Genomic DNA, 22,615 nt, shown 5'->3' on the forward strand with positions numbered 1-22,615 from the left:
AAAAAAATTAACTCCTATAAAAGGGAGGAAATTACAAATAAACTCCTATACTATAGATAGGAAGAAATTACAACTGATGTCGAGAAGGCTCGAACTTGGCACCTCATGCAATTTTAGTTTGGGGAAATGAAGGGTTTCTAGAAGGTGCAAAATTGATATTACAACAAATTAATGGGGAGAAAATTGGGGAAATAATTTAAATCCCAAAGTAGGGGAGGGGCTACCAAACGTGAGCCATGATAGGATTTTGAGTAATAAAGGCTACCAAAAAGGTGACGGGATTTGATTATATCAATGCTTAATCCACTTTCAATATCCATTTTACAATCATAACATGTTTACTCATGTCCCCTCTACCAAACGGGCCCTAAAGATAATGCATGATTTGGGTTATGTATTACACTAGTTAAAGATTAGGGGGAGGTTAGGTCAGGCCTATCAATTCGTATTCGGGATCATTAATGATTACTGAAGACTTTGGAACGCAAAAAAGTGTGTACGTGGTGCTTACTACTCAAGTAAATGATTAACCAACTAAATTCAATCAAAGTTTATACATAAAATTAAATTAATGGTTTATTTTAGCCATAACACATTCTGGATTAGCGGGTGCAATTATTCTCATTTTAAAAGGAGAAGAAGTTTGGGTCTGAAAGCCAAGTTTATTATTCCCATCCACAGTTTTAAAAAGCAAATTCTGATAACTTAGATTAAAGAATTCAGTTTGATTCGATTAGACTATTTCCACCGTTGATTGTCATCGAAACTACAACTTGAAATAAAAAGTATACACATAAAATGTGAAGTGGGTAGCAACCTGAGTTTGGATCCTGTGATGTGGTTGATAGCATATGAAATGTTGTTACACAACCAATTAATTTATAATAAAAAATTAATATTTTAAAAATATAATTTAAGAATAAAATAATTGTGTATGGAACAACATCCCTAGACAGCACAACAGGAATCCAAACCCGTAGCAACCCCTCACATTTGAAAAGAAAACAAAATAAAGTGTTATCTATTTTTTCTTAAAAAAATGAGTCTTTCTGATATACTTCCTCCGTCCCCAAAAAATATACACTTTGAGTTCGACACTGGTTTTAATGTAAAATTGGTAAAGTAAGAGAGGGGTAGAGAGAAAAAGTAATTAAAGTATTGTTAGTGAAGAATGAGTCCCACTTCATTAGATAGAAAAGACTTTTCAAAATTAGATAGTGCATATTTTTATGGGATGAACTAAAAAGGAAAGAGTGCATATTCTTGTGGGACGGAGGGAGTAAAAAGTGAGTCACGATCATATCGAACTACTTATTTACCTTATTTTACTGTTGCGGTAACCGGGCATTTGACATGATTGAGCATATGGCCTTGTTAATGAATTATGGCCCCGCTTGATGGCTTTTAAATAATGTACGAGTAATATATGAGGGTGTTCGATTTGCAAGATTGTATCCCGAGATTAAACGTGTAGTGTATTTGGTTCATGAGATAACTCAATCCTAGATGGATAATCATGTGATAATTAGTCATAGCTAACCCACTATAACTAAAATAATCTCGCATCTCAATTCTAAATTATATCTTTGTATTATTTTATCTAGGAAACTGACACGTGAACTAAATGTAGGTACATGTATTGTTTTTTTTAGGTTATGTTCCGGCTATAGCTTTATGATTCATTTCCAACCACTGCAAAATAACAAATAAAGGTTTGAGAAAAGTTTAATCAACCAAGTATTTTTGGCCGATAATTAGTAGCTTCATAGATGATTCTACGCTGCTCTTCATCCATTTAAAGTTTCCTCTCCCACACGCTTAAAGGGGTTTCATACTCCTATCATATTACCATATGCAGTGGCGGATCCAGGAATTTATATTCGGAGGTGCGAGTCATATGGTAAATCATTATATAACATACCAAAAATAAAAACTAATACTAAAAGTAATATATTTTGAAATATACAAATTTTAGAGTCATACATTTCAAAATACAAAAATAAACTACATTATATCCAATTTATTTTTCGACGAGTCTTCGTTTCTTCAAAACGAGTCACTATATCATCATCGGATACTTGTAGAAACACATCTTTCTCAATGAAAGTGACCAAACAATCGTTCAAATATTGATCACCCATTCTATTTCTCAACTTATTCTTCACAAACGTCATTCCAGAAAATTTCAAGGGGCATTTTCCAAAGTCATTTTTGAAATAACTTCATTATGTGCCTTCAACCATTTTAAAAGTTCAAGAAAATTTCCCCTATTAAGGGAATCTTCACCTTCCCTGTGACCACGAAATGCCATGCCTTGTCCCAATAGGTAACGTAAACAAGAAATTGAAGCCTTCAAGCGAACATTATATTCGTTGTTAATCACATCACTAACATTATCTAAAGAAACCAAAATCGATTTCTTTTTGCCATCCCTCAAGTTCACATATTTCTCATAAGCAATATTATTAGCACTTCTAACTCCACCAATATGTTTTATAAATCGTTCCGGCTTATTCCACGACTTAAATCCTTTATTCACAAATGCATCACCCCCCGCATGTCCAACTTCATTCTTGAACAAGTAGCGTACAAAACAAAATGCAGCATCTTCATCCATACTATATTCAAGCCAATCCCATTTATCAAACCATGAAACCATAAACCGACGACACGAACCTCCAACTTCGTTTTGAGGAAAAGAAAAAGTTCTTGGCTGACAAGGTTTTCTAAGAATATACGCCCTCCTAATTGTATCTCTCTCATTTGGAGGATATTTCATTATATCGGTTCTTCTAATAGGATCATGATGAAGTTTTTCGATATCATAAATCAATTCTTCCTCATGTAATGGCACACTAGCATTTGAAGGAGATACAATACCAATTGAATTTGAAGCCGGAGAGCTTGAAGGTGGAGAGCTTGAAAGTGGAGTGCTTGAAGCCGGAGAGCTTGACGGTGGAGAGCTTGAAAGTGGAGTGCTTGAACTATCATGATTTTTTCTCCTTTTGGACATAAATTGTCGAAGATCGAATTGTTTTCTCATCACTTTTTATTTTATTTCCTGCACACGATGTCATTACAAAATTTGTCAAAATAAATATTGACCATTCAATTCTAATGTTGTGCATTCACAGCAATTATAACTAGACATAAAAAACAACTTATCATAGAAGTCAGAAGATCAAAATTTAAAATTTAAACACAATAATTTAGAATCTAAAACAACAATTAAGTTATTTAAAATTAAATACTTGTGCATTTAATACTCTATAATCCCTAAAATAATACATAATTGAGAATTTCTCATCCACAAATAATTGGAAGCACGGTTGTTTTCAATTCACCCCAATTCCAAGACAATAAGAGAGAGTCATAAAGTGTAAAACATTATTCTATTTTGCACAAGCGGCCAAAATCCCTAAATTATTTATTGAACTAAACTTTTACACCTAAATTCCTAATCACTCACCTTTTCAACAAAGAACAAAGTGTATGATGAAAATTGAGGCGGCAAGTCACGGAAGAAGGCAAGAAACCGAAGTTGGAGAGCGGTAGTCGGCAGCGGAAGAAGGCAAGAAGCAGAAGCAGTCGGCGGTTTTCAATTGGGGATGGCAATAGGTTTGTTATTTTTATTGTGTTCTGTAAAAAATGCTTTGAATTAAAATTGAGTTTTACCACTTTTTGATGTATTAAATGTATTTTATTTCTTTTCCAGTATTTATTGGAGGAATAGCCAAATATGGATTAGGGGGACATTAGTTTTTGGCCGCGTAGTTTTTGGAGTAGCCAAATAGGGGGACATTATACATATATTTAATATAAACTCAGAATTTGTATTTAAATATATAATACTACTAAAATAAAAAAATTTTGGGGTACACTCGTACCCCTTTGTCCCTACTCCCTCCGCCACTGACCATATGCCAAGTTAGGTTGAAAAAGTAAAATACGAAAAATAAAAGATAATAAAAGCTTTATGGCTAAATTCTATTAAGCTTGAATTGTTTGATACATAGTCCATGAGTATTTATAAAATTCTAGATATAAATACTCCTAAGAATTATATTATTGGAACTCTACATTATAAATGCTATCCTCTTTCAAACATACTTGGGACTTACATATTCTCTTTCCCACTAGTTAAAACGAAACACACCAATTTTTATTAAGAAAACAATATTTTACTACACAATTATTTTACAATATTGTTATATGTAGAGACTAAAAAAGGTGTGGGGCCGTGTGGGTTATAAAGAAATAATGAATTATAGGTGTATGAATTTGTATTTTTATTTAAGACTCAAGTACAATTTTGATCTCTTACATTTATCATAAAATTTATTTTAATTCCATGCATTAAGTTTATGACCTTTTGGTCCCTAACATATTATTTAGTATCTTTTGGTCCCAAACAAGGTCATAAACTTAATGTATAGAATCCGAAAAGAATTTTATGAAAAATGAGGGAACCAAAATTGGTATTTAGTATTAGATTATAATTAAGTTATTAAATTGGTCAAACATTTTGATTGTTAATGTTAACAGAAAATGGTTATTTTGGACCAAAATAATATGTGTGGGACCAAAATGTACCAAAATAATATGTTGTTAGGGACCAAAAGATCATAAACTTAATATGAGACTAAAAAGTATTTTAAGGCTAATGGAATGGCCAAAATTGGAATGAAAGTTGAGTAGCAGTAGAATGAATGATTAAGAAAAAGTATATACATTTTGATCTCCAGGTACGTGTCGCAAGGCATGAACACAATAGGACATGTGTTGTTACATTACAATTTACACCTGTATTATGTCTCACTGCACTCTCAGTGTCACTTGTATATATGAGTAGTATTGAGGAGAAGATGCACACACACACACACACTGAGGAAAAGCAATATGGGGAAAATTGGGAGCGGAAGAGGTTGTGCATGGGCTATTCTTATGCTGGTGCTGGTGCGGTTGTTGTTGGCAAGTGGTAAGTTGAAGTGTATGTAATGTATTGTATATGCGTTTTGAAATGTAAAATAATAGCAATAGAGGATCCGATTACTTTTAGTTGGCAGAAATGGCATCCGCATCGGAATCAGTGGTGGAGCAGAAGAGGAGTTGTGAATCGCAGAGCCATCGGTTCAAGGGCACATGCCTAAGCAACAAAAACTGCGGGTCCGTGTGCAACACAGAGGGCTTGTGCCGCGGCTTCCGCAAGCGCTGTTTCTGCACCAGACCCTGTTGAATCAGTATCCATCTAAATAAGCATAGCCTCTCCTAAATCCTAATCCTCTCATCTTCACTTGTATCACCAGCCAACTCATCTCTTTTATTGCTATCTTTATTTATAATGCCAAACTATTTCCGACTCCACTCTCACATCACCTACATTGTTCAATCTATTTTAAGTATTTTGAAACTTAGCCTTTCCTATAAAACACATTATTCTCTTATACCCAGTTCGTTTTTTCAAAAAGGTGGTATTAAAAAAATGTGACATATAATTGAAACGGTAGCAAATTTGACTTCATTTGTTTTGTGTGTTTCGAAATGTGGCCCAACATGGCAACCCGGACCTTGTGGTGGCGTCAACATGCTCTAGTTCACTCACATTGTGCCACGTGGTAGAAGTGTTTCCTTGAAAGAAAAGGGAAAAAAAAAAGATCGAAAAATATCTAAACGCGATTATGTCTTTATCCGGAAGTAGTTTATAATGATAATCTATTTTATCCGGTACCAGAAATATGCATAACGCTATATTATCATAGACACATATAACACAATTTCTAGTAAAGCTAAAGACAGTCTATGTGATTATGTAAAGGGAGAGTTGTAGAATTGCAAAATGATTTTGAGTGTTGGTAAGCAGTACTACAAAATATTGACCTACATATTAATGTTTTTTTATTCATATTTGTCAAAATCCAATAGTATTTGTTTTTTTTGTGAATCGACAAACGAATTAAAAATAATTTAAAGTTCGGGTTGTTGGATGTTTTCCAAGAACTTTAATTACAAGAAGGTTAAAAACTCCCCTAAACAGATTATAACTTGAATACTTTGCTACCTTTTAAGCTTTAAAGTACTAATAGTATGAAAATTACAAATTATTTAAAGTATCATAATTTAGATGATAATTGTCCCTTTTATGAATGCCAATGATGTAATGCACTTAAGTTGAATGGTAGATAAGAATTAAGATAAAGATACGTTAGAGCATCCACAACGGTGGCTCCGCGCCGCTGGCACGGACGCTACCCGCCGCCGCTGCTCGATGCATCGAGCAGCGCCGTGCCAGCGAGCAGCTGACGTGGCGCGCTGGGATTCGTCAACGGCATGGCCGTTGTGTTTAAATTTTTTTTTAATTAAAAAAATCGGTTTTTAATTAAAAAAACCGATAAAAAATAAATAAATAAAAATTTCACTTCCCAAAAAATATATCCGTTTATAACCGTTTTTTTCCACTTTTTAAATTTTTTTTTCATTTTTTACCCAAAAAATACACACTTTCATCTATAAATACCCCCAATTTCACTCCCAAAAATTCACATCAAACTACACAATTCTCATATTCATTCTCTCATATCCATTTCATCTTCAATCTCTCATATCCATTTTCATCTTCATTCTCTCATACCCTACAACATCACTATGTCCGGCCAAGACGATAACCCTACGGGCTCCCACGGTTGGAACCCCGAATGGTTCGGTTCACAACCGTTTCCTAGTCCGGAAACGGACTATTCGGCCCCTCCTCTCACCCAAGATTCGGGCGTTCCGGGTGGCTACCGGCCATACCCGGTCGACGAGCAAGGTGCCTCCGATGGGCGATACGGGTGGACACCGGAGCCTAGGCCTCCTGTCCCTTCCCAAACTCCGACTCCTCCATCTCGCGCCGGTGTCCGCACAAAGTACTCACCGGCGGAGATGGATAGATTGTTCAAGGCGTACTTGGAAATCTCCGAAAAACAATTGGGGTTGGTGCCGCCGGATGCGTAGTCTTCCTCGGGTAATATTAGCCAATAATCATGTAATTTTAATTTTTAGGAGTTTAATTATGTAATTTTAATTTTTATGAGTTTAATTATGTAATTTTTAATTTTTAAGATTTTAATTATGTCTTTGTTATTTATTTGTAATTTGTAATATTTATTTTGATTTTTTAATGAATTTTAGTATTATAGAAATGTTTTTGTATAATTGAATTTTAAATTAATTGTGTTCGTCCTTGCGGAAGAGCACAGCTGTTGGTGTTGTGCTCTTGCCAGAGAGCAGGCAGAAAAAGTATGGTAGGGCCCACAATCGTGCCGCTGGCAAGAGCACGGTTGTGGATGCTCTTAGCCCCTCAAAAAAGAAAAGAAAAGAAAAGAAAAGAAAAGATTACCGTGCATGCTCTTAGCCCCTCAAAAAAGAAAAGAAAAGAAAAGAAAAGATAGAGACATGATAGATTTAAATAGGAAAAAAGACAAGTAGATTATATTAAAAGACATTCATACCCTTTCAGGTTTCATGGCAAAAAATTTCAAAAAAAAGATTTTACTATTTTAGAGATTCAAGCACATAAATGCAAACCTTAATTTTTATGAACCAAATTTGAATACAACTCTATTAGTTATTGTAATTTGTAAACTTAATGGCTAGACAAGTCAAGAGGCAACAAATCAATAATGTTTTTCAATATACCAAATCAATACTACTACTATCAAAATACACAATTTGTGATTTTAATATTTAAACGTACGACAAAATTATTGCTGACATTATATACCATGCACACAAAACATAGAATATCACTATTATTTTTCGAAAAGAATGAATTCCTTAGAATGCCCTAAAATACTTTATTAACTTGATTATCACTTTTCTAAAGTGGAGTACTATTTAAGTAGTACTAGGGGTGTTCGGTTGTCAAGATTAAATCTCATGATTAAATATGTATCATGTTTGGTTCATAAGATTGAACCCTTCAACTTAATCGTAGATGGATAGTCTCATGATAATTAGTCATAGCCTCCCCCTCCAACTAAAATAATCCCACAACTTAATCCTAGATGGATAGTCTCATGATATTAGTCCTGACAACTGAACGCCACCCTAGCAGATAAAGCCATATGACCCCGAACCAAAAGAGAAAGGGGCTAGGTAGGCCGTTTCTTCTAGTAGTTCCCTTGTTAAACAATGCAAATTAACTCAAATAAAATCAATCAATTATAAATCTAACAAAGTCGATGAATTTTTAATATATTAACAAATTCAATTTTTTTAGTTGGGAGGAGTAACGTATTAATTTAAACCGAGTAAATCGTCAAAAATAATGAAGTCATCAAATTGAGTACACGTATTCTAATACAATTCGGAAACTAAACAAGGCCGTAGTACGTATATATATATCCCAACTTCCCATTATTGTCTCAGTAGAGATTCAAATCGCGAGTAGTTTCTCTGTACCCACATTGCATCCAAACCATTTCAAATTCCACCCAAAATAGAAAACCTAAATTAAACCTCACAGAATGGAGAGTGCCAGCGGCGCCGCCGTTGTGAGCGAAAGCCGCAGAGAGTTGTTGAGCGCCGATACGATCCAGCCGTCGTGGAGGCTCAACTTGGATGCGTTCCGCTTGCCTGAGCGCGAGTCCGACAATCGCCACTCCGCTTTCAACATCCGGCGTCTCTTCAGGACCAAAAGTATGTTTCTGCATTTACTTGTGCATATTCTTAATATATCGCCTATTTCCTGATTTTTCCGCGGAGAATATTAGGGAACTGTGTCAAAAGTAAACAAATAGGTGATCCGTATGAATCATGTATAAATAAACACTCCTTTTCCCCTGATGCACGCGGTAGATACAAAAATATGTTATAGAATATGAATAATTCCGGATCCTATTCTCCTTTTTTTTGTTTTTTTCTTTCCAGTCCTGTCTCCTTCCAAATTTTTTAATTAAGCTTTGAATATGTCCTTTTGTTATGTGCTCCTTCAGATGATAATTTGATCTGATTTCTCTGACTAAGGTTCAATTGTTGGAGTCTGTCTTTTGCAGAAACAATTCTCTGGTTGTAATTTAACGGCAGCCACAATAAACTCTATATAGTACGTTTTTATTAACGGAAAAGAAAGACGATTTGTTCGATGATTCCGGATCAGAAAACGTAATTGTACACGATCGATGTTTCTGTATATATCAATACATCATGCGTGTGTGATGATGGTGGCGGCGGTTTAGATGATTTGGTTGTTGGTGGATGTTTGTGAAGTTAGATATTTATTGATGTTGGTGGTGGATTTATTTTAGCAATTTAATATATTCTTCACGCATTACTAAAATAAAGTATTATGGTCATCTATAATATATTGATAATAGTACTACATATTTTACCACAAGTAACTTGTGGTAGTTAATAATTATCACTAGATTTTAGTCAGGTCAAAATAGTTTATTAGGTAGTTTGATATTTATTCGCATATTTCAGATTTTGTTTATTGACGTTTGTTATATACATCCGCTGGCTGCCTACATAGATATAGGATAATTTGGCCTTGCCTTAAAAGAAATAGGGCAGTATTTTCTTGAATTTAAAAATAGATATGCAAACACAATAAAATGTTTTATGAGTGCCTAATTATGTATTAAATTGGCGCTTTGTTTCTTAATCTTGTTAGCTTGTCCGGGTTTAATTAATTTCCTCACAAGGGTTTACTGTGAGATCAATGTAAATATCTGATCAATTTTTTCCTGCAGGAAAACAACGAAAAGTTGCTGAGTATTACAAACAGCAGGAAAGACTTCTGGAAGGATTCAATGAAATGGAGACAATCCATGTATCTGGTGCTTTAGCAGATGCTCTTACTGAGGTTCTTCACCTCTCTTAACCTGTCTTACTCAGAAGAAAACGCACATGATACTTTTAAAAGTGAAGCAGAAATAACCACAATAATACTTGTGAATCAGAACTCATCCCTGTATCACTCATAATTCAGTTTATTCTGATGCTTGCTGCTTTGACTAATACTGCTATTTTTCCCTTTTTATTCTTTTTATAATCTATGTCATCTTTGATCGGCGAGTGTTTCATCTCTATGCTCTGCTTGAAGATTGTGTTAAAGCATCCTTGTTTTATGGCTTATTCTGCTCTTATATCTTTCCAGGATCAACTGAAACAGGTTGCACAGAGTGAGAGGCTAGCTGTTAACATATCTAACATTGTCAATCTGATCCTTTTCATTGCAAAAGTGTATGCTTCACTTGAGAGCAGATCTTTAGCTGTCATTGCATCAACCATGGATTCTTTCCTTGACCTCTTATCTGGGCTGATCTTGTGGTTTACATCGCATGCTATGAAAAATCCAAACCAGTATCATTATCCAATTGGAAAGAAAAGGATGCAACCAGTGGTAAGATTTGGCATCTGCTTCATAGTAACATACTTGTTATAGGGCATATTAGCTAACAAGATGAGCTGTTTTACAAAGATATGACTCCTTTAATTGAGTGTGTCTTTTACAGGGCATCATTGTTTTTGCTTCTGTCATGGCAACACTGGGATTGCAAATTATACTGGAGTCTGTTCGGCAACTCATATCAAAGATATTTCATCTTTAAAGAATTGTATTAGCTCTAGTTCTCTAAATTGGTTTACGCCAACAATTTTTATTCTCGTGGAACAGACTGGCCCTGAGATGAACCATAACCAAGAGATGTGGATGATAGGCATCATGGTATCTGTAACTGTAGTGAAGTTTGCACTTATGGTTTATTGCCGCCGATTTAAGAATGAGATTGTGAGTGCCTATGCTCAAGATCATTTCTTTGATGTCATCACCAACTCTGTCGGATTAGCCACTGCTGTTTTGGCGGTCCGTTTCTACTGGTGGATAGATCCTACAGGAGCCATGATTGTGAGTACACTCAATTAGCATTTAATTTCCAATGCAGGCAAAAACATCCATTCTGTCATTATGCATGCCGTAGTTGGAATCAGATTCATGGTTATTAGGCTTTATATATGTTCTAAGTTGCCAATGCTATTCTATTTGACTATATGTTTCATCAGATTGCACTCTACACAATCAACACTTGGAGTAGGACTGTGTTTGAAAACGTGGGGTCGCTAATTGGAAGAACAGCACCTCCAGATTTCCTCACGAAATTGACTTATCTGATATGGAATCATCATGAGGAAATCCAGCACATTGACACAGTAAGGGCATACACATTACTTTGTGGAGGTCGACATTGTGCTGCCGCAAACTATGATGCTGGGCGAAGCACATAATATTGGCGAAACGCTACAAGAAAAGCTGGAGCAACTGTGTGAGGTGGAGAGAGCATTTGTTCACATTGACTTTGAGTTCACTCATAGACCGGAGCACAAGACCAAAGTCTGAGCAGCTAATACTTTAAAACCCTCAGCCTTTGAGTTAACTATACTTTAGTATTCGTTAAGGTGTTAAAACTTGTTTTTGTCTATTAATTCATCAAGTTTATAGTATAGCGCTTCTACATTTTCTTCCCTTGCCGGATTTGATGGAAAAATAAATTATGAAGATAAAAATTTCTTTATACTATGCCCCATTTTGATGAGGGGTAGTGAATAAAAAATTGTTTTTCCTAGTATCACTAACTACTGAGTATAAGTTGTCAGATTAAGAATCTTGGCTTAATGGCTTTCAATCCTGACAATTCGTGTTGCTGCAAACTACGAAATCTTTACACCTAGATTTGTAATGATAAACGGTTGTAATTTTCAAGTTTTTAGAGCATCCACCGTCCATGCTCTCCGGATCCGCTTTTACTCATTTTTTACACACTCCTCTTCCGCAAGATCACAACACCCACATTTATACTCTTTCTGCAAGAACATGCTCAAGGGTCCAACCATTCTATTATTCGAAATATGCATTAAAAATGGAGATATTATTATAAATTACTAAAAAGTTAAAAATTATATAATTAAAATCATAAAAATTAAAAATTACATAATTAAAATCCAAAAACTTGAGGTTGAGAGAGTTGTTTGGTGTAGTGTGATTTTTTGTGTTGAAATGGAGATATTTATAGATAAAAGTGTGAATTTTGGGATAAAAATAATGAATAAACAAAATTAAAAGTGTGGAAAAAATGGATATATTTTATTGAGAAGTGGGAAAAAAATTATTTATTAAATCTGAAATTTTCAATTTTTTGGATTTTTTTAAAAAATGATAAACCAACGGCTAATTAGAGCATGTCACGTCGGCTGCATGTGCTCTTGCCGTTGGCATGGCGGTGCGGTTGCTATCAAGCACGTCCGTGCCGAAGGCAAGAGTGCAGCGGTGAACACGGATGTGCTCTTGCCGTTGGCAAGAGTTTCGATGCGAATGCTCTTATGGTAATTTATTGAATAAATTACACTAAATTTATACACACGAATGCCAAGGCTTTCCTCCGATTCCTACGACAAACTAACCAATTTGATTACAAAACCAAAAAAAAATTGGTTTTAAAAATGTTGAAATTAACAATCTTCCATTAACACGGTAATAACATCTGGATCCTAAATTATTTAGCATGCACATCAAATGTCAACAACTTATAGTTGACATTATATGTGTTGTATAGTTGACATGAATTGTATATGTAGTTGACATTATATGTGTGTAGTTGACATGAATTGCACATATGGTTGACATTATATGTTTAGTTGACATGAATTGTATCTGTAGTTGACAAAAAAATTTTAAAAAATAAAAAAAATAAAAAAAGTATTTATTGAATAAAATGTACCATGAAATTACCATTCTACCTTTTCATAATTAATTAATCTAAAAATATTTTCCATGTGGCAAATTCTGAACCACTCATTTAATAAAAATGAGTAGCTGATAATGCATCTCAATTCTCAATTAGGCTAAAAAATCTAATTGATCACAACCCATTACTAGTATAAATTACTCCATCCCATAAAATAGTGTAATTTTTTCTATTATGAAATATTTCACATAATAATGCACGTCTTTTATTTAACTTTCCATTTTAACAAAAAATTAATAATATACTAGTAGAGTATAATTTTCAATTATGAAAAGATAATTAGATAAACATGTCACCCCATTGCTAAAGTAAAAAAAATCAAAATTATTCCACCCTGCGGAAGGGTATTGTTGTAAATTGCATGCTGATGACCCTGGCTACCGTCAACTCTCGAAAGAATCGGCGAGCCAATTGGAATGAAAAGAGGATCTCCATATATGCGTTGCATATAGCGACTATGTTCTGGAATTTAACATTTTTCCATCAACATAAAAACAGAGATGATGAAGTCGTCATCTTTTTTCTAATTTCAACACAAGAATAATAGCCCCATACTTTTTGTGATATTCATGGTATGTTAGCAACGGTACATCCCACCAACAACTATTGTGGTGTTCGGTTTGCAATATTATATCCGGGATTAAATTTGTAATGTGTTTGGTTCATGAGATTCAACGCCACAACTCAATCCTAGATGAATTATCATGAAATAATTAGTCATAGCTAATCCACTATGACTAAAATAATCTCACAACTCAATCCTAAATTGTATTTCTATTATTTTATGTTGGAAATCGAACACCACCTATGTTTACATAATACATACACACTGTTGTGATACAACTTCCTGCATGAAAGAAAACAACCCGACTCAACATTATTATTTGGGACAATAATCTTAGCAAGCAATTAAGGGAGAGGTTAAGTAAGAGAAAAGACATACATCGCGGTCGAGCAGGGAGAGAGGCATATCATCTATCATGAAGGAAGCCTGTCCAGAGGCTTTATAGTTGCAGAAACCTTGGAGCGGTCGAGCTTTGCATATTTCTCAGAAGTGACCTTCAACACAGATGTTTTGGCTGCTTTGTGAAACTTGAGTATCATCTCCGCACAACCCCTGCACAATTCCAAACTCTTAAGATAAGAGAAAGCCTAATAATTTAAATCCCCTCAATATCCAACAGAGTCTACCTGATTTGGGATTCTTCATAACGTGTATGTTTCGTTAGTAGTGGAGTCCATCGCGGACTCAATCCCATTGTGCATCGTGCAACAAAGATTGCAGATGCACAGAGCATTGAGGGCTTGTAGTTCAAGGCTTCATATTCGACTAAGCATAGCTCAATGAGGTAAAAAGCAAATCGTTCAAGCTGGCGCACAAATAGAAAGTGATGGTTAGTTACTCTACTTGATTGAAGAAACACTATTGCACAAATCTTACTGTATACCTTTGTGTCAGATTGAGCTGCCTTGAGAAATCTGAGCATGAAAACGTAGGCAGTTGGTTGGTTAAGACGGAACTTCAATTTCTTCAAAATTGTCTTTTCCTGTAACTCACAAGTTGGTACAAATTTAATATACTATATTTGTAAATAGAAAATAATGTTGTTCAAGCAATCAATAAAGAGAGCTGCCTGCACTCACCATTTTTAGCATTTGATCCTTAGTATATGACTCTGCTGAGATGCTTATTAAGTCAGTAACCTGTGGTTACCAAGAAATCGTGAGATAAGTTTTCTACTTAATGAGAGTTTTACAGTCTGAGATTGAATGCATGAAAATATTACCCGGGGATGCCAAAAGTCTTCATATTTGGATGCTAACAGGAGAGCAGTAAGGCCCACTAACTGCATTTCGCTCTTCTTAATGCAGTCGATGGAGAGGTATCGATCTAAGAGGGTAACAGTGAGGAAAAGTGTTTCCTCCATCAACTCAAACCTTTGATGAACCTGCAACCAAATGGTTGTGAGAGGGAAACCAGAAGGTGCAGAAACCACTAAAAGACAAGCAATGATGTTGATAAGAATGAGACCTCGATAAGCCAATTGATTAATATACCACGCATTTGTGGTGCAATATCTTTTTGTGTTTCCAAGTAGGTCTTCAGGGAAGGATTCTGTGCCTGCAAAAGGTTTCAGAGAACGACTTTATAAGAAATGCAAAAAAGTTATAAACTAGTAAAATGATGAAAAAGTAGGATTGTGGTCCACCTCCATAACCCAATAGTATTCGTATATATCATCAACGTAATCAGAAACTTCAAGATGGTTATGATCATCATATATATCTGGTAGAGTTTCCAGGGGTGTAACTTTACTACATTCTTTAAGCAACTGCAAAAGTGACCATCATCAACTATCAAGTTGGCAAGCAAATTTTAGAGGTATTGATTACATGGATACTAAAAAAACCTTTGATCTGGACATCAGTGACGAAATAAATGAATTCCTGCGATCAGATCTTCTCCTTTGAACACTAGTGCTAGAAATATCCTCCTCATGGACAGGTTCAACTTGGGATACAACAGAAGGAATGTTTTTGGATACAGAAACCTTGTCCTCCTTTCTCTTGGATAAATCTCCTAGTCGAGAAGTCACTTTCTTTACAGTGGTTATCTGGATTGGTTTCAAATTTCTTCGAGTGCTGAGAGCTGTAATTGTTCTTTCTCCAGTCAGCTGGAATTTCAGTAACAGAAAATTTTCTCAGTAAATCTGTAATACTATGCAGGAACTTCTTAAAACTCCAACCAGAAACTAACTACATGTTTTTCATTTCATTGTAGCATTGATATAAATGTATTTTGCTTTTGAATTTTTAAATAGAGGAATAAACACATATCCATATATTTCAGTATCATACTATCATAATCAGAAGTTGTTTAAGAGACCATAAATATAGCTGTCATCATTATTATCCATTCTCAGGTTAGTTTATTTTGAGTAAAAAAATACTATATGTAAGAAGAAAATGAATTAATTGAATCTAGCAAGTGACCAATCAAACAAATAACTAGTGTAATAACAACACAAATTTGGAAGCTGAAAAGAAGAAAAACCATATAAGGGTTCACTTACTTTGATAGATTTCCTAGATCTTACTCCGGCTTCCACTTTGGTTTCAGCTCTCGGTGGCCTGAAAACAACACGCCGCATAGAAAAATAAGGCAAAAAAGAAAACAATGCGCATAATGAAAACATAACCAATGTTAAAAACTCACAGACTCTACCTTAGAGAATTTCATTGCTTTAAAGAAAAATCTGTCAGTTGAGTCTAAATACTGACACATTAGGTTTCACGAACATGCTACTATGAAAACCTGACCAGACAAATATAAAAACCAACTCCAAAAACTGTTTTAGAGGAAGTCAAGCATCATATCCCCATTGAAGAACATGAATCACACAAGTCATAAAGACTAGATGAGGGAATGGTTCATATTTAGAGTGCGTATGATTTTTAGAGGCACATTAAAGCATTAAAGTACTGTCAGTCCACAACTGCACATTTTCCACATTAAATCCATTTGTTATATGCTGACAGATATTCTCCTTCTTACTAAGTTTCTTCTCTCTCCCAGACAAGTGTATATATATGTGATGTAGAGATATAACTACAAGGCGGAAGAATCTGGTACATCGGGTAACACCACCAAGAAAAAAAAATACAGCTTCTTCCAAGTGAATAGGCGCCCCCCATAAAATGGGTAGAATTAGTAACTTACTGAATTCAGAAGCTTAAAAATGTCAAAAATAATCTAATTTCTTGTATGACGTATGACGTACATTGATCTGAAGCCATCACTAACTCTACTCCCCCAAGGACGGCGGCTAGGATTGCTCGGTTTTGGTGCAACACTTGCCCTAGAGTTGGTGTTAACTGAATTCACAAAAAGTTTACAAATATTGATTAGTAATACACTCATGAGTCTGTCAAAGAAATACCAAATTAAGCCTGATAGAAAGCTCACCAGGGAATCCGTATTTTACCCTAAAGTTACTTGACCTCTCAGAATTTCCCTGTTGTTGCAACAAAGAAAAGGGACTACATCACACTTGCAGCTTATCAAGTCACAAGACAATATAAAGTCAGATGGTATAACATCAAAACCTTTGTTGTGCCACTTGTTTCTACTCTGCTGGCCTGCTTTATTGCTGGCAATGATTTCCTATTAAACCATCATAAACAACAAAAACAGGAACATAAATACCAGTGAAATCAAATACATTTAAAATGCAATAGAAATTAGTAGGAGCTTAAACCTTGTCAGAATAGTATTTCTAACTGATTTCCTGAAACCAAAAGGAAAGGAAAAAAAACTCCTTAAAAAACATGCATAATAAAAGTAATAGATTTGGAAGATTTGCAAAAAACTAGCAAAGCAACAAAAATTCTGGTTTAAAAAATGGTTAGCAATTTTTGAGTTCACCTTCCAGTAACAGTTGTAGTTAGTGAGTTACGGCTTTGAGCTTTCATCCTTGGCTCACCAGAGATAGTCTTAACATTTTCTTTGACAACTGTTATTCATTAAAAAGGAACACAATGAGATAAACAGATCTTTATCAGTACTTTTTTATGCGGTGACAAGAAATACAGATACTTACGCTTCTTTGAAATCTGATCTGTATCTTTGGTTGAATCTAGAGCTACGATTTCCTGTTTCGCACAAAATCAGACCTTAACTTCTCTTAAAAATATTGGCACAGGAATTGTCACCCAATTCTTGATACTGCTTTAGACCATTTTAGTCTTTCATAACTTGGTTCAATTGAAGTGAAACTCCGGGTTGCTAAAAGCTCAATTTGAGAATTATTAACCATATCCAAATTCATCTATGCATGTAAACTAATCTAATGGGAACAGATTTGTAATGATATTCATTAGCATACCGCAGAAAGTTTGCTTGACAAACTACTGTCCCTCTTTCCCAAATCAACAGCACCACTGCGAGACAGATACCAACAGAAAGCAAATGAATCACACCAATGAATAAACATGTATCAGGACACATTCTAACAAAAAAATAAAAAAATTGTGGATAATCAAAGCAACACAGGGAAAGGTTAATACAGTTTCAAGAGTTGAAAGTTACACTAACCTTTTCTGAAGCAACACCAACTTGTCTTTGCCCTTCCTGTAGAGAGATGGTAATCAGAAATATGAAAATCTTAATTAGATTAGACAGAGGAACTAAATGATCAAATCCCTAAGATTTCTTCTTTCATCTCTTTCTTACTTTATTTGTTCTCTGTTTGAGATAAAAACAATCTAAATCGATGCATTTGACAGATCACTTGAAGATTGTTCAGATATATATTAGGGCAATAGCCATTTAAGTCAGCTTTTCATCATACACTCCTTCAAACAATAATGAGAGAAATCTCCTACATGTAAATAGTAGTATTGTCTGGATGCTGAAAATCTAAACTACTTACCCAGATTTAGAGCTTTTTCCTTGGTCAGTTTTTGAAAAGGTGCAGTTCCCATTGCCAATATCAGACAAAACTTTCCTTTCAACTCTAGAAGTCACTGCGGGATGCACCAATTATTCAGAATACAAACACATGATTACTCGGTATTCTATACAGACTTAGTGAGACTTACAAGATTTAAATGGTTTACTTTTTTCCTTCTTCGAATTCTTAACACCACTCTATAAACAGACAAGAAAGATAAATTCTCAGAATAATCAGTCCATAGTGAAAAATGGAAGCCCCACACATAAAATCAAGAAAAACAATTGAATAAAACAGGCTAACCTTTGAATCATTGGCATTTAGAACATAACCTCCAGTTTTACACGTAGCAGACTGTCTTCTGCATATTAACATATAGATAGAAATTAGAAAACAAAAAACCTTAATCAAAACAGAAAAATAACAGACACTTACTTGGTTCGATTGTTAAGAGTGTCAACTTCCACATAAATCTTGAAATTACTTACTTCTCCTACTTGAGAATGAGGAACATACTGAGTCAGCACTAAATCGAAATTTTGGGGAACATAGCAACTCAATGACTTAAAACAGAAATTACCGGGCTTGCTCATCTTTGGTTTATCTGCCGTTTTCTCTGTAAGAGTATCCAATCTACCCTAAATTGGTAAAAACATCAACAATTAAGTTTCTCTACCGTCAATAAAATCACAAATCAATTAATTAAAAAATGAACTTAACTCCTCACGCCAACGAGAGAGTAAATTTATAATTCTGCGGTGAAACAAAATTAGGAGTGTAACCTTAACAGCCACCATATCTTTCTTCAATCGAACTGCCTCTGCAAATGGAGTGAACGGTTAACTTTTTTCTTCCGATTCTGAACTTCTGGACTCCTCGCAATGTACTTAGGATTCTTCACGATTCTTCCATAAATCTTTGTAGTTTACTTACTCCTCTGTTACAAATATCGAAAGAATCAAAATGTATAAGCTTTGAACATAAATACCTAATCGAATAATTAAAGGATAATGTTGGGCGGGCTTTACCATTTTCTTTGAGATCTCGATTGAGAAGGAAAGTGGATTGATTACTCGTTCGAATATGGCAGAGTCACTGTACCGTTGGAACTTTGAATTCTATTGGTAGTCGACGACCGCCCAATTGTATTGAGAAGCTGTACCCTCTAATTTTTTTTTCTTTATTGAAACAATAAAAAAATAGATACTTGCAATTAAATAGGAGTATATAATTTCCAATCCATCTTTCATTGCCTTTTTCGTTTTACTCTTACTTTATAATTTAGTTTGTTTTATTTTGTAATATTGTACCCCATTTTCTTTTAATTGTGTTATTTTATTTGTTGTATTTCAATATATGAACTATGAAGTCTAGATACTCTTATTTTTTATCATAAATTTTAAATGTTTATAAGATAATTTAAATAACTTTTTATATTTTAAAATGTTTATGAACTAATTATAAAACTTATACTTCCTCCTTCCTAATTAAGTTGAGACTAAACTTTTAAGTACAAATATTAAGAAATTGTGTTGATGGATTGATTAAAAATAAAAAAAAAATATGAGAAATAAATAAAGTAAAAGAGATAAGAGAGAGTAAAATGAGTGATGAAATAAAATAAAAGTGATTAGATGTTTTATTTTTATTAGAAAAAATGACTTATTTAGTTGGGACATTAAAAAAAGAACACGTTTCAACTAAATTCGGCCAGAGGGAGAGGGAGTAGTTATTAAATGTTGGAGAATCAAAGCAATCGGAATATCAAAACGAGCAATGCGAAAGGAAGAATAATGTGCACTTGTTGGAGAGAAAACTAAACTTTTTATTGAATGTGTATTCTTGAGATTACAAACTACTAGAGCTCAAAACTAACTCTAGTTATATCACACTACAACAACAAGCTAAGCTCACAAACTCTAACTAACCAAGAAGAAAGAAACAAGAAAAGAAAATCAGTTGGAAAAGCCTTCCAACGGCTAGTTTCCTAACAGACTATTGAGAGCACAAATGGGCCTCTAGAATTGGGCTTCAACCTTGGGCTGAATATTAATTCACCCATTAACATTAAAAATATGTGAAAAATAAATAATTAGGTTGGAACCTGGAAGTAAAATTACAATTATGGATCAATTGTAGAGTGGCTCCACGATGGGAGATAGTACTACTATAATTGTGAGCTAGTGACACAATGAAGGCGTTCAAGTATGTATTTTAGACATTTGAACCATGTTTGGATACATTTCACGTATGCAAACAATGATGAACTCATCTACATGGAAGGCTTAGAGGTAAATGTTTTGTAGTTATTGGATTTGATTCAAACAAAAACTGTCTATTTGTTGCATACGTCATTGTCAATGGTGAAACTAGTTATAGTTAGAATTGGTTTATGAAGTTAATCAAACTTCATGACATGACGTGAGGAAAAAAGAAGTGTACATCTATTATCAATCCGATAGACATTCCAGAATTATAAATACGATGAATTCTAAAATATCAAAACAATCGACACTAGCCCATCCAAGGTGTTACAGAGTCTATAATACTTCCTCCGTCCCATAAAGTTTGTCCCAGTTTAATCCGGCACGAGTTTTAAGAAATTGTTTGACTTTGTATAAAATAGAGGGTTATAGTGGAATAAGGGTCTCACATTGAGGAGATTGATGAGTGAATTTAATATCTATTTTTGATAGATTTCAAGTGTGACAAACTTTATAGGACGGACGAAAATGATAAAAGGGGATGAACTTTGTGGGACAAATGGAGTAGTCCATATTGGAGTGGTTATTAAAACTATAATTTTCAAGGTTTTAAAAATTAAAATAACTCACTGAATATCCAAAATTCCTAAATTAAATAATTGGAGTGTACTTAGGGCATGACAAGAGAGAGCAACATTAACGGAGAGCAGAGCAGGTTCCGCGGCGGGACACCAAAGCAAATCCACGATCAAGTTTTTAAAACAGAGAAAAGGCGAAGTAAATAAAGCAGTAATACTTTATTTTTATACACAAATCAAAAGCAAGAGACATAATAACGACATCATGAGGCAATGAGAGTTTCTTACATAGGTTAGGTCAATGTAAACGCCACTGTTAGGGATTTGGATGACAACATTTTGTCTCCATCTCCAAACCTAAAATTACATTTTCCACCTAATTTAAATCATCACTACTTTTACAACTTCCAAACTTTTTTGTCCGATTCCCCTCCACTATGTTTGCTGCCTTGTCTTATTGATTTTCATTACGTTTGAATTGATCGCGCTATATTAAATCAGATTGAACTACTAAACGGAATAATTTATATTAATACACTATTCATCTTTCGACCAACTTCTGCACATAATAGAAAAAAATGCATAAACAAAGGTTCATAGTTTAGCATCAACAAAGATATATTCCCAAAACCAAAATAGTACTCCCTCCGTCCCACATAATTTGGGACACTTTGACCGGGCTCGGGTTTTAAGAAAAGTAATTAAAAGTGAGTTGAAAAAGTTAGTGGAATGTGGGTCCCACTTTTATATATTAGTTTTATAATTAAATGTGAGTAGGAATGAGTTAGTGGAATGTGAGGTCCACTACCAAAAATGGTAAAAGTGAAATGGGTCAAATTATGTGGGACGACCCAAAATGGAAAACTGAGTCAAATTATGTGAGACGGAGAGAGTACTAAAATGAGTCTACGTACCCAACCATCTGAAAATAATTATAAAGTGAATGGAACCTAGCTACCTAACCAATGATCTTAATCTCACAAATTTACATGGTGATGGTGGGCTATAATTTCTCATATTGCAACTTTTGGTTCTAGGAAAGGGAGTTATAACTAAAGTTTGTTGTTGAACTACTATTATTCTGTGTTCAACTTCTTTCCATATATTCTCATACTTTTAAAAGTAATTACTTGTGTACATGCAAATTTAGACAGAATTTAGTAATAAAATTTAAAGATAAAGTAGCATGTTTTAATTCGAAGCAATGAATTTCAATGAAGTATTGTTGGATGAAAACTTAAGTTAGGAAGAATAGCTGAAATGAGTTTCCGGGTGTGGATTCTCATAATTTAGGTGACTATCAGCTGTCTGCTGCTGATGTGGCATTAAAGTTGTATGGTTGTATTGCAGCGACCAAAACTGATTGCATAAACACCAGTTATTATATGAGTGTATGAGACAATATGTGTGAGAGTTTCTTTTTAATTTTGTTAGTGACAGTGGTGAGGGGAATTCCAACCAGTATAGATGCGTTTGGCTGTTGAAAAATACTTGGGAACAGTTGAACCAAAAAGGCAAATTAAAGCAAAGAAAAGAAAAAAAAATAATTGGTATACTGCCTATTGACCATCCATATATATACTCTACTTAATTGGGCA

General features: G+C 34.3%; 2 protein-coding genes and 1 pseudogene across 3 annotated transcripts; 1 reads left to right on the forward strand and 2 right to left on the reverse strand.

The window, feature by feature from the left end:
* Positions 1-2,185: 2,185 nt before the first annotated feature.
* Positions 2,186-3,013, reverse strand: LOC121810674 (zinc finger MYM-type protein 1-like). Its single transcript, XM_042211425.1, has one exon. The coding sequence runs from the start codon at positions 3,011-3,013 to the stop codon at positions 2,186-2,188; it is 828 nt and encodes a 275-aa protein (XP_042067359.1).
* Positions 3,014-8,360: 5,347 nt separating this feature from the next.
* Positions 8,361-11,550, forward strand: LOC121741599 (annotated as a pseudogene).
* Positions 11,551-13,359: 1,809 nt separating this feature from the next.
* LOC121741598 (putative cyclin-B3-1) lies at positions 13,360-19,385 on the reverse strand. 2 transcript variants are annotated; one of them, XM_042134436.1, is made up of 25 exons: positions 19,264-19,385; positions 19,018-19,172; positions 18,816-18,873; positions 18,671-18,728; positions 18,539-18,596; positions 18,384-18,432; positions 18,215-18,308; positions 17,878-17,913; positions 17,669-17,723; positions 17,384-17,435; positions 17,209-17,296; positions 17,042-17,071; positions 16,890-16,947; positions 16,750-16,798; positions 16,565-16,658; positions 15,857-15,914; positions 15,194-15,457; positions 14,993-15,115; positions 14,815-14,904; positions 14,570-14,731; positions 14,427-14,486; positions 14,231-14,329; positions 13,974-14,152; positions 13,726-13,899; positions 13,360-13,629 (listed from the first exon to the last, which is right to left on the reverse strand). In XM_042134436.1, the coding sequence occupies exons 2-24, from the start codon at positions 19,030-19,032 to the stop codon at positions 13,761-13,763; spliced, it is 1,968 nt and encodes a 655-aa protein (XP_041990370.1). In that variant the 5' UTR covers positions 19,033-19,172; positions 19,264-19,385; the 3' UTR covers positions 13,360-13,629; positions 13,726-13,760. The 2 variants fall into 2 exon arrangements, with proteins under 2 accessions (XP_041990370.1, XP_041990369.1); XM_042134435.1 differs by having other exon boundaries at positions 18,671-18,731.
* Positions 19,386-22,615: the final 3,230 nt, after the last annotated feature.

The sequence above is a fragment of the Salvia splendens genome, chromosome 7 (genome assembly GCF_004379255.2).
Source record: "Salvia splendens isolate huo1 chromosome 7, SspV2, whole genome shotgun sequence".
NCBI classification, from domain to species: Eukaryota; Viridiplantae; Streptophyta; class Magnoliopsida; order Lamiales; family Lamiaceae; genus Salvia; species Salvia splendens.

Excerpts from the sequence above, each read along its gene's own strand:
- LOC121810674 (XM_042211425.1), bottom strand. The coding sequence starts at position 3,013 with ATGTCCAAAAGGAGAAAAAATCATGATAGTTCAAGCACTCCACTTTCA.
- LOC121741598 (XM_042134435.1), bottom strand. Across the intron at positions 15,116-15,193 it reads CACTGATGTCCAGATCAAAG|TTGCTTAAAGAATGTAGTAA; the intron begins GTTTTTTTAGTA and ends TCACTTTTGCAG. Across the intron at positions 14,330-14,426 it reads AGGATCAAATGCTAAAAATG|GAAAAGACAATTTTGAAGAA; the intron begins GTGAGTGCAGGC and ends TGTGAGTTACAG.